The following is a 12,517-nucleotide window of genomic DNA, read 5'->3' on the forward strand; positions in this document are numbered from 1 at the left end:
TCGAGCTCATAAAACTTGAAGAGATTTTACCTGAAGTTTTAATTCAATCTTACTATATCAGGCACTCATCTTCTTATGAAGTCCTGTCGTTCCAGGTAACGGTTTCTCTTAAACAGTTTTACTCAACTCTTAAAAGCTTTAAAGTGTTATACTGATTTAATTATATGGCAACTTTAGATTTTGTTTTAATTTCCATAAAAAAAATTACTAGTGATCATCGCAAATAGCGTAGCTAGACTAGACTATCTTTTTAATGTGAAATATTTCTTTTATCATTTTACTTTTTTAAAACAAATGTCTTACCAGTCAATATTTGCGTTACTTTTAATAAAGTTTATAATAAAAATGTATTTTGGCATCAAAAATTACTTTCAAATTAATGTAGGTAGGTAAAAAATGAATTAAGTTACTATTCATTAGCTATTTATATTTAAACTTTAAATATGCAGAAAAACTTTTCATTAGTACAATTATATCTTTTATATATCTAATTGGCATGATAGATAAATAATAAAATTAAAAACCGCTAAAAACATATTTAAATATTTTATTTATGACTTTACTACAAAGTATATTTCCGTGATAGAAAGAAGCGAACATTTTTGGGTTGATAGCTTACTCTGTTGCTGGGTTAATGTTCATATCTACAAACACTGGCAATTCTATTATATGGAGATTTTGATATCAAGTATAAAACCCGGAGTTGTTATAAAATTTATAGTGTTTTGCAAATTCAAAAAATTTAGGCAATGGAGTGACATCTATCGTCGAATAGCGGTAAACTATATCACTTCAAGATAAAAGTGACATCTATTGACGATATTATGACGGGCGTCACTTTATTTTTAATGCAATAAATTGTATTAATCTTGAAAATATTATTCAAATATCTTCATTAAATTATTTATTTATTCAAAGAATTTTTTTAAATACTTATAATTTTTTTTATCAACATGCAGCACCGACAATCCGTCATTCATATGTCAAATGCCAAAATAAATATAGAATTTAAGGTTATGTTATGAAAAATCATTTACTTATTGGACTTTTATAAACAAAAGTACTAAATAATAATTAAATAGTGTTAAGGTAATTGAAAATGAAACCTTGAGCAATTATGCTATTAAACTACTTTTTTGTATTATGACTTAAATGTCTTCAGCGTTAATTATAACCTAGTCTTCGCTTTTCAGATGAATTTACTAAGAAAAGGAATGTCGCTGTTATCCATCGGATTAAGAACACAATGTCCTGCTTATAGTGGTAAATATTATTGCACTTGCGCTTTTATCTCATGCATAATATTATTTAATATGCATTTATGATAAATTCCTAATCCTAAGATCCACCAAACTCTTTACGGTAGAAAGTCTTTATGTGATCATCAATTGAGTAATATTTATTATGGTAACAGAGTGAATTTAGAGTATATAATGGTCATAAGTAACTTGTCTGTCTTTGCAAAATAAATGACCATTGCTACCTCGGTGCTACTAAATATCTTACATAAGTAATTTGGGTATTAACTATAAGTCATATATTTTTAATATTTATGTATTATCGGTTTTTATGTACAAGTCCTATACATTTATGCAATATAGAAATATATTCATATTATGAATGCGTGCGTAGTAACTCTTGACTGTCTATTACTTTTACAGATTTGTTTGTAAGCAGGCTTAGTTCATAAGGAAGGACATGATCTACTTTATCTTATACCTAATACCTAAAGACTGACCTTAAATGAGTGTGACAGCTAATAGATGACAAAACAAAAAAGCTGGCAAAAAATATTAAAAGAATATTTTTTTAATGGCTAGGTTTATTCCATACCAATTTGCATAATATGTAAAGTATATATTTCATACTTTACAAGATATTCTTTTATTAATTAATCTAAAGTTTTAATGATAATTAAATCATGACTAAACTAAAGTCTCTACATTACAATAAAATATTGCAATCTCTATTCAAATGCTTAAACTCATTTCCAAACCTTATTATCTAAACAATTTCTGTAATCAATGCTGAATGAAATACTAGAACAATGCAGTGCATTATAAAATACCAACTCGTAAACTCCTTGCTATGTTACGGCTTCTGGTTTTTGAAAAGATTGGTTGCTTGCACATTGCCGCTAAACAACAGTACGCAGTATTGTTGTGTTCCGGTTTGAAGGGTGAGTGAGCCAGTGTAAATAAAGGCAGAAGGGACATAACATCTCAGTACCCAAGGTTGGTGGCGCATTGACAATGTAAGGAATAGTTAATATTTCTTACAGTGTCATTTGACGACCTCCGTGGTTGAGTGGTGTGTACACCGGTTTTCATGGGTACGCCACTCTGAGGTCCCGGGTTCGATTCCCGGCCGAGTCGATGTAGATTACCATTAGTTTTCTATGTTGTCTTGGGTCTGGGTGTTTGTGGTACCGTCGTTACTACTGATTTCCATAACACAAGTGCTTCAGCTACTTACATTGGGATCAGAGTAATGTATGTGATGTTGTCTCATATTTATTTATTTATTTATTTATTATTATCTATGGGTGATGGTGACCACTTACCATCAGGTGGCCCACTTGCTCGTCCGCCAACCGATTCCATAAATATTTTTTAATAATTATTAGCTCTATATGACAACAAATATTGGCTTAAGACAAAATCCTCTTAAGAAATTTTATAATCACCTTAGACTCAAAATATCAGAAGAACCCACATTAATCTGACACCCGGCTAATACTGTTAAACATATAAAAAAAATCAGTTAAAATAATTTATCCAACATTTTTGTATAATGTTTCAATTGAAATATATGTACGCATATACGGTTACATATTTCAAACCGCAGTGTAAGCCTCGCATAAATAAAGCGTACGTAAATAAATCCGATTGTAAATAGGAAACCGTATATAACTGTCAATTTAGCGGACATGTCATTTCGCTACGCGGAATCGACATCTGCATCAATTTTGGCAGCTGCCTAGATATTGTGAGGGAAAATCTTCTTTATTTTCAAATAGAATAGAGGTTATTTTGGTATGGTCGTCAATCGTTGGATAGGGATTGCGATCGCGCCTGTCTTTTGCGTGGAACCCTTCCGCGTGGACCCGGATTATGTCCATCGGGACATGTACGGATAGAAAAATAAATGCCTACAAATATATATTTTTTATACATACTTTCATCTAGTTTCTTTAACGCTGATTAAGCTCATGTGAACTAATTGGACTTTAATTTAATTACAAAATAGTGTTCGGTTCCCAGCAGATAGGTAATCCATGAAAGTTTGATATAAAGTCAAGTTAGACAATGTTAATTTAACAATCATATCATAACTTGACGAATAGTCTTGAGATTTTCGTATTTTATGTATTGACTATTATCATACTGTACACTACAATTTATTGTAGTGTCACTAGTGACTAAATTTTGGTCAAAAAGCTCAGATTGACGGTAGAAGCTGTAAAATTTGCTTTGTAAATATAATAATATGACAAAAGATTTTGTCGAAAATTGTTTGTAGAACTACGACGTATAAACTTTAATTTGAGTTCTCAAACGATAGTCTCGTTTAGAGCTGATTTTTATTTCATAAAATTTACTTAATAAACTTAAAATAAAATATAAATATAATTAATATAAATATTACAATTAAAAATAAAGTCCAAACATTATACAGTAAAACTTATTTTGCTAACGCTTAACAATTCGAAGCGTAAATAAGGGTTGCGAGGGTGGCATGAGTCAGCGCTGACCGCTGATGAAGATCTCATTCACACCTCAGCTTTGTGCATATTGTCGCACGTTACTTGCAGATTCGGGATTACTACGCCGAGCACCGAACACTGCTTTACCGGACAATGACTCGGCTGTTTCATGCAAATTTTTCTATGACCGCTCTTTTGAAATGTTGTCATATATTTAAATAATAGAAAAAGATGTGCGATTGAAAGTCAACCACAGTGAATTGTAATATGTTTTCTTTTAAATGCCATTGAGCATTTAAAAGTCTTTGTAAAATAAACAAAGTACTTCTCGAACGTTATGTAAGTATATAAATAGTTGCAGTCACATTTTACTTCGTAATCTTACTCTCATCCAAAGAAGTTTCATTATATAATTATATCAAACAATAAAATTATAAATCAATCCATCCATATGTCCTCAATGCAAAATGCATTGGTAACATTTGCTTTTAAATCAAATCAAAATATTCTTTATTTAAATACATACTTTTGAATCGTCGTGTGATAGCATTGAGTTAACGAGTGACTAGCTATCGTTTTAAGATAGACCAGCAAACCTAAAAGGCGACTTATCACCAGTGACAAAATAAAATAATAATACATAACTAATAATAAATTACAGACTATATGAAAAATTATATTATTAAAAATAAAAACTGACCTTTAAAGTAAAAAAAGTTATAAATGATATACGAATTACTGTTTTACATATCGTTTTCAAAGTAGGTATGAATATTATTATTTTTTCAGCAAAAAATTACTTTTAGTTTAAAGTTGGAATATTTGCTTGGGTTAAAGTAGCAAGTTTTTATAAATTCTTGAACAAATCGAACTCTTTTTAAACTATATGCTACTTCTTACCTTTTGCAAAAAAGTTCTAAATATATATTATTATTAATAATTTATTGTAATATTAATGTAACTAAATACTCTAGTAATGATGTCCTACAAAATACCAATTATTACCTTTTTCGATATGTTTTCATAAACACATGACACTAAGGAACGATTGTTGACCGGACGCTGCGTGGGATCTTCCCATATCAAACATTCTCATAGAAAGTACGAGTAGCAATGAATCAATTGTGTCAGTTTTGATCGCTCCGCCGCAGATCCTTTAGCGTTTAAGACGCGGAAGTTTTGTCCGTCCTTAAAAACCGTAGCTTTTAAATGTAAAACCTTCCGTTTAATTTTTTTTTCCACAGCCTCATCTCAATAATGCTATAGATTGATCGTTAGAGAACTCAGAGACGAGAAAGTGCTTAATGTGTGGTCATAATTCGTTAAGAAAACATCGTAAAGAGTTTGTTGAATGAAATTCAGCCAAATTATCATCAGCAATTTGTAAAGCAGCTAAGATAAGCCATCTTCTCATCTAAAGGAAAGGATACCTGTTAGTAGGACATTGTAGATCTATTACTAGTGCTTCATATAGGTATAATATGTGTATAATATTCTGAACATTACCAACTCATCGATGCTATGAACTGACATCTAAAATTTTCTTCTAGAAGTCTTAAGAATCCTTCCGAGAATTAAACGATTTCGATAAATATTCCACCCTATCTTCAGTTTGGGATTAGTTATTGATAATAATGTGCAGTTATTTGCAATAACCGAACGCATTGTGTAAGAAGTTGAATTGACAATTGCGAATGCAAAGGGATTTCATATTATCTATCAGTGTGATAAAGTTGTACCATTTGTGAGTGGTATTAATGTTATTCTTACACAAATATGATTTACAGCGTTTCTGGGAACGCACAATGCTCCCGTGGCTCAACTCTTCCCCATTGTCGCCTGTGGACTTTTTTTTTGAATAATTTCGTAGCAACGTTGTCAGAAAGGATAATTTCAAATCTATGTGTCCGTCATCTGCGGACAATGCCCACTATTAGCGGATTATAATCCGCAAAAAGAGCAGGTACTGTTTCGGACGCCGTCTAAGTTAAGGGTGTCAGCGTTTTGATGGAATACCATAATTCAAGTAATAACAATATGAATGATTTTCGCTCATCTCAGACTTTTATCAACGATCAAAATTTTCAAACAACAGTGCAATTATTTCAGAACAATAATTTTAATTACATTTGAATATATTTTCTATACTAATAAAATATCGGATTTGTTATAATAAGTATGTCTGAAAGTGGCTCTTAATATATTTTGTTTTTAGCTGCATTATTAGATTTCGCTTTGATTTGAAACTTATCCACTCCACGTCTTGTAAATAAATTTGACAAGTGTTCAGCTCGTGACTTGCACCGATATTATAATATTTGCTTGCGCTAGACAGATGCAAGTCTCTCTCCCAGGAGACACTTGGCGACGATTATCTCAAACAATAACATTCTGCCGGACACTACGTGATATTGCCTTCGACTCTGGCATACGTTTGTTATTTTAGTTGTTGCTCAAATGATTTTCACTTCTGAACATGTTTCGGCTTCCTGGAATATTTTTAATTTGCAAGGAATAACATGTATTTTAAAAATTTGTTAAATATAATGACTTATTAACCTAAAATGAAAAAAAAGGTCCTGATTTAGTGAGTAGGTTTGTATATAAAACAAATCTGCAACGGGAACCTCTTCGTCTTATTTAGTGTAGAAGAATAGTCAGTGGACTTGAAAATAAGCATTCAATTGGAGTTAAAGTTTTTTATCGTCGTTTCTGTGACCAAGTGAAACATCAAATGACTTTTGGCGTTTTCTAAAAATGAATTCCCCGCTCGTATGAAACCTAACTAAGGAAATAGTATATAATAAAAAAAAACGAAAAGACTCGAAAACAAACTCTATCTTGCTTCCGACAAATTTGGATTACTTATTCTTCCTAAGGTCATTCATTTAGGCACTTAAATGTAACCCTAAACCAGTTGATTGGTAGATATTTCTAAAGTTTGGCAAAGTCATAATTATTGTCCATAAATAACACAATATAATATAACCAGGAAAGAACCAAATCACAAACTCATATCGGCATGTAAGTCCATAGCAGTTGATTTAACCGTATCTATAAAAAATGTATACAAATTCAGTATAATTGTTTAACGGACCACACTTGATGTTCCCGCTGCATCGAATCGTGCAACACCTTGGACTTGTCAATCATACCTTTCAAGTCCCGCTATAAAGTACACAACGCCCCACGAGACCATGTGAACATTTGATCACGGCCCACACAATTGATACAATTGCGAGAACGCCTACAAAACCTTGATTTAACAATAAATTCGCGGTTAACAGTACACATTTAGCCTTTTCGTCATGCATGTTTTCGATAGGCGTATGTCGTTGTGATAAGGTTCAAATTAAGGCAAAATATCGAGGATATATAAAGCTAGGAGATAATCCGAAACAGAGGGTTTCGCACCTGCTTGTTGTATGCGTTTCAACACTGATTATAACAGTATATTTGTCGAGATGAGAAAATTGACTATGGGTGGAACAAAAAGGAAGAATATCTGAATTTGTTGCTTATTTTTTTATGTATTTAAATTTCCAACTTATATCAGTTTTGTTATAAAAGATCAGCTTTTCTTCGCGACTCGATTAGCGTCACAAACGGGGTCTCGTAATTGATAACCCTTATCCTTTGTTTTATCCTAATCCAGTTCTCAAAATACCTCTATAAATCAAAATTGGAGCTAATGATGTTTGTTTAGGAAGATACTTTTATCTAATTTCTCATGCACATGTTTATCTATACACAAAAATACCGTCTGACCAACATTTAGACAATAAACAAAAGACAGTAAGAGATACTTCCGCAGTAGACAATTTTATTTACATTATATCATCAACTTTACTTATTCTACATATTTTCTCTCAGCTACACCAACGCAAGCTTTAATCCGTCGAGTTGCACCTATAACAGACCTCCTCACTGGCTCAAATATCCAAGCGACATCGGTGTTATCAAGAACGATGGCATCACTAGCGCAGATGCACAAAACGGGCCCCCACATCAAAAAGCGAAAATCTAGAAACCCGCTCAATGGAAATCCTTTCGCCAAGGTACGCAAACGATTTCTTATATTTATCTGTCCTTAATAAACTCATTGTAATTTTACAGCTAAAAAAATCTCCTTATAAATTTCTCCAATTATAATAATTTTTGATTATTTATCTCCTGTGATAGAATGGTACCTACCCGAGTGGATTGAGAGACTGAGTAGATATCAAGCAGTCGGCAATAGTTAGTTATCGTTGTGGTACTCTGATATCCAAACTGCATTGAAAGGATAAGGTGAAAAAGTTGAAAGGTTGAGTGAATCAGGTACCGGGCACAAGGGACATTATTACTTAGATCATATAGTTAGCGACATATAAATGGTATGAAAGTCGCTTCTCTTGGTCTACCCTACTAGGATAATTTGGATTTAAAAAATAATTTACTTTTAAGAAATGTAACTCATAACGGTAACTTTTGGATTTAAACAAAAGATAAAGGTATACATAATACTATGGTTAACAGCATATTAGAAATATAGATAAAAGAAATTGGGTACAATTATCTCTTATTTTTTAAAAGCGTGCATTCTCATTAACCCATACAGAATACTAGGGAATATACTTTGAGATATTCACCTGCATATGAATTTTACGAAACTTTGTAATTCGCAACGCCCAAAAACTTTATTGAATTTCCGAGTGCTCAATTTACTTTTTAAATTTATCTAGCTCTCAGTGATAAAGAAAAACATACCATAAAGATCCAAACCTTCTCCTTAAAAGCATAGGATTAATGTTGTCTTAAATTTTCGCGATAATTACACATTGACACTTTACAGCGTTCGTGGTCACAGGTAGACAAAGTGCTCGAAACGTCGGGATGTTAAAAATAATTAATATACGCGATTCAAATCCGTTATAACTAGTTTTATTTCAAAGCATAGGATTCTTCAATCCAGCAGGAAACATTTACATGTTGTCTCAATTTCAGGGTGTAATACTGAAAACTTTGATCAGAAAACCCAAGAAGCCAAACTCAGCTAACCGCAAGTGTGTACTCGTGCGGCTCTCCAGTGGGCGCGAGATGATCGCGTACGTGCCCGGCATCGGACACAACCTGCAGGAACACAACATCGTCCTCGTCAGGGTCGGCAGGTCAGCTATGTAGTGTGAACCAATAAAACAACAACAGCCTGTAAATTCCCACTGCTGGGCTAAAGGCCTGCTCTCCCTTTGGAGGAGAAGGTTTGGAATATATTACACCACGCTGTTCCAATGCGGGTTGGTGGAATGCACATTTGGCAGAATTTCGAAGAAATTAGACACATGCAGGTTTCCTCACGATGTTTTCCTTCACCGCTGAGCACGAGATGAATTATAAAGACAAATTAAGCACATATATATAGTGGTGCTTGCCTGGGTTTGAACCCGCAATCATCGGTTAAGATGCACGCGTTCTAACCATTGGGCCATCTCAGCTCTGAACCTATGCTAAATCTTAACTGCAGCACTTTTATTCTAGTGATGAGGTCTTACACAGTAGCAAGACTATGTCATTTGTAATGCTCTGCTCAATCTTTTGGCATCATGAAAAAGCACGTCAACTTTCACGATGCCCGCGCACATCATAAAAATTGATGAGTTATTTTAGAATGTTTATTTTATTACAAAATTAAAGTGAATATTTTAATTTGTGATTTAGTACTTATAGCAGTTGTGAAAAAGAAAAAAATTTGTTTTATAGAAAATATTTTTATTTATATTGTAACTATTTTCATTCAAGCTATTTCTAATTATTATATCACTATCATTTAGTAGAAATAATTTTAACGTGCGATAATGTCCTGGCCTAATTATAGTCGCGATGGCAATTCTCAACAAATAATACCTATCTGCGTATATTATTATACTAAAGAATGGCAGGCTCAAAGACAGGCGTCATCTCGTTTTCCTTACTAATGGAACCTCACCTCACCTCATTAATGGAATGGCAATCCAAAATGACCGAGAGAGTTCCAGTGCAGGGTACAAGAGAACAAATACTGCTAGACACTAAAAAAGACCGCCACTTTCTATAACTTTTCATTGGTCCTAACGTATATTAAACACTAGACTCACGTCAATCCAAACGGGTTACTTTACAAACATTACGATCAAAAAAAAGGTAATAACAGTCGCTCGACAAAAACAATATCTTCTAAAATAGGGTTTCGTTTATGATTTTCAGAGTTAAAGATTGTCCCGGCGTGAAGCTGAAGTGTGTCCGAGGGAAGTTCGACTTGCCGCACGTCATCAAGCAGAAAGTGTAGGTCGCCAGTTGTTTAATGTGATTTGTAGCGAAATATATTTAGTTTAAGTACACGGATTTGTTTTATTTTTTAGCCCTTTTTATCCTACTATCGTGGAGTATTAAAAACATCACGTTCGGCTTGATAGAATGCGAAATTGTTTGCGTTATTTACACTACCTACGATATTATAAGATTTTAAAATGACATGGTTATTTTTATCTCTCTATCTCGTGAACAAGACATTCGTAGATAATGTCGAAATATCGAGCTCCACCGAATAAAAATAAAAAATATGGTAAATATCCCGTAATTAGGTAATAACTACGATAGTAGTAGGTAAATAACAAATTTTGTATTTTTTTACAAAATTCCAATATAAAAAACAAATGACTAGGAAGCAATGGTTTTATGTTTATAACTCCAAGTAAGGACGCTTTTCATGCATTTGTTATGCTATTCAGACATTAGACTATTTATGCCTGGTACTAAAAGCCAAAACCCTAATACGCGACTGAAGCCGTTTATTATAAACCACTGGCATCAACTTTATTGCATAACGAGTATATTTATTGTCTAAAGTTTATTTAATTAAGATAAACGGAAACATATACAAACGCTACATGAAGTAAATATAAATGTAGCTACGGGCACATAATAAACAAGGGTTCGCGAACCTCATTGGTCGGTAAAATCACAAAGCGGCGCTTGCGCAAGCCGCTCCCATTCTATTGTGACATAAAGGTATGTACTTCACTTTTTATTCAATGGTAACTTGAATGGGCTTACTTACTTATTCGGTAGTTAATGTATTAACTTTATGATACGAGATAAAAAAGCTCTATTATAGGTATTTCACTCGAATTAGACAGAGTTATTTATACATAGTATAAAGTATATAGGTAGTATACCGTACAAATTAGAATGACTGTTTGTTTTAATTAAAATGAATTCGTAACAAAATTAAAATGATTAATGACTTCAGCGGCGAGTGAGCCAGTGTAAATAAATGAACACGTTGTGTTTCTTAAAGAGCAAAATATGTAAGTGGAGAGTAAAATTAATAAAAAAAAATGTTTTTAAGTTTGATATATTTATTTTATTTCATTGACAATAATTTAAAGAATATTCTGCAATTGTTACATAATATAATATCTAATAAATTACCTAAAATACTATTTACAAGATTGCACAAATAGCTAAGACCTTATACATTAGAATAAATAACAGTTAAAACGATTCTAATACTAATGCTAGCAGAGGCACGTCTGGTGACACCTCATGCATGTTTTTGTCGACAGCAGGCCTTTGAGCTTGGACAATTCATTCTTCAGATATGTTACTTTCAAAGCGAGATGGATCTCTCTCAGCTTCCTCCTATCGCGGCTCTGCTTCGCAGCAAAATTATTCCTTTCCCTTTGTTTTCTATAGGAATCGTCGGCGTTTTGACTGGTTTGAACGGCACGACGCATTCTCGGATTGTTACCGAGTAAAGCTCCTCCGTTCTTTTCAGCCATTGCTCTGAGCGCATCCCTTTCGAAGGCTTGAAAATCTGGATCATCAGATAATGAGTCGACGTCCATCATATAACTAGGACGCTTCCTCTCGTTCACTGATACGGGGGAGTCTGGCGGCGATATCATGCCCGTTCTCATTGGGGGGCTCATTGATTGCGGGATGTATCCAGAACACGAAGACGCTGGCGAGGCTTCAGCGACGGGCACGTACATCGGCTGGACATAGCCGATGTAGGGGTAATGTTCTACACTGTGTTGCACTGTGTTCGTACACGGATATGGAAACTCCGTATATGTTGGTACCGGTGATATGCTTTCCGATTTACACTTCACTGTGAGATCTAATGCTGCGTCATCAGCGTACGGCGTCCAGAGAGCCATGTTTGCTACAATGATGTCGTTACGGTGGATTGCGAGTAACTAATGATCTTGTGGGTAGCCCCTGTCTTTTTGTATGCACGGGGGTGTGGCCTAATTGTGCAGGGCACCCCCACTCATTGCAAGGGTTGCTTCCGCTACCTGAACCAACGGGACATATTGCAAGAACAATGGGGTGACTTGCGGTCTATTATGATGCGTTGCATAGATTTTGCATTTGCTATTCATGTCTACTGTTGTTTTTTGGCACCATCGATAGCAGAGTGTGAAGGTTGATTTCAATTATATCAAGATGTCACAATAGTTGACGCAATATCGGCAATTGTTTTCCGATACTGTCTTTATACTAAGTTCATTAGGAAAACTAAAGCATACCTATGTCAAGTTTATGGTTGAATAGTATTTTAGATAAAATAGTTAATGTACCTACTTGGATTGAGTTGGTATAATAATCGTCTTGGTCTTTAGCCGTGTCCATTAATTAAAGTTACTTTGGACATTAAACAGCCTACGAATGTTAGTAATATAAGAAATACAGCCTATATTTTCATACGATTATTGGCAATTACTATAACGGTATTTTTATATCTTCGTAGACCTCGTTAGGTAGCCTGCAAGGGCCGGGAGGAATTCA

At 33.7% G+C, this 12,517-nt stretch overlaps 2 protein-coding genes across 2 annotated transcripts; one reads left to right on the plus strand and one right to left on the minus strand.

Moving 5' to 3' along the window:
* The first annotated feature begins 990 nt into the window (after positions 1-990).
* LOC124535657 (40S ribosomal protein S12, mitochondrial) lies at positions 991-10,062 on the plus strand. Its single transcript, XM_047111942.1, has 5 exons — positions 991-1,089; positions 1,194-1,263; positions 7,580-7,764; positions 8,693-8,856; positions 9,929-10,062. Exons 2-5 carry the CDS (start codon positions 1,194-1,196, stop codon positions 10,008-10,010), a joined length of 501 nt encoding a protein of 166 aa, XP_046967898.1. The 5' UTR covers positions 991-1,089; the 3' UTR covers positions 10,011-10,062.
* Positions 10,063-11,241: 1,179 nt separating this feature from the next.
* On the minus strand, positions 11,242-11,886 carry LOC124535509 (thyrotroph embryonic factor-like). The gene has a single exon (XM_047111718.1). It carries the CDS (start codon positions 11,884-11,886, stop codon positions 11,242-11,244), a length of 645 nt encoding a protein of 214 aa, XP_046967674.1.
* Positions 11,887-12,517: the final 631 nt, after the last annotated feature.

Source organism: Vanessa cardui, chromosome 15, assembly GCF_905220365.1.
Source record: "Vanessa cardui chromosome 15, ilVanCard2.1, whole genome shotgun sequence".
In the NCBI taxonomy this organism is placed as follows: Eukaryota; Metazoa; Arthropoda; class Insecta; order Lepidoptera; family Nymphalidae; genus Vanessa; species Vanessa cardui.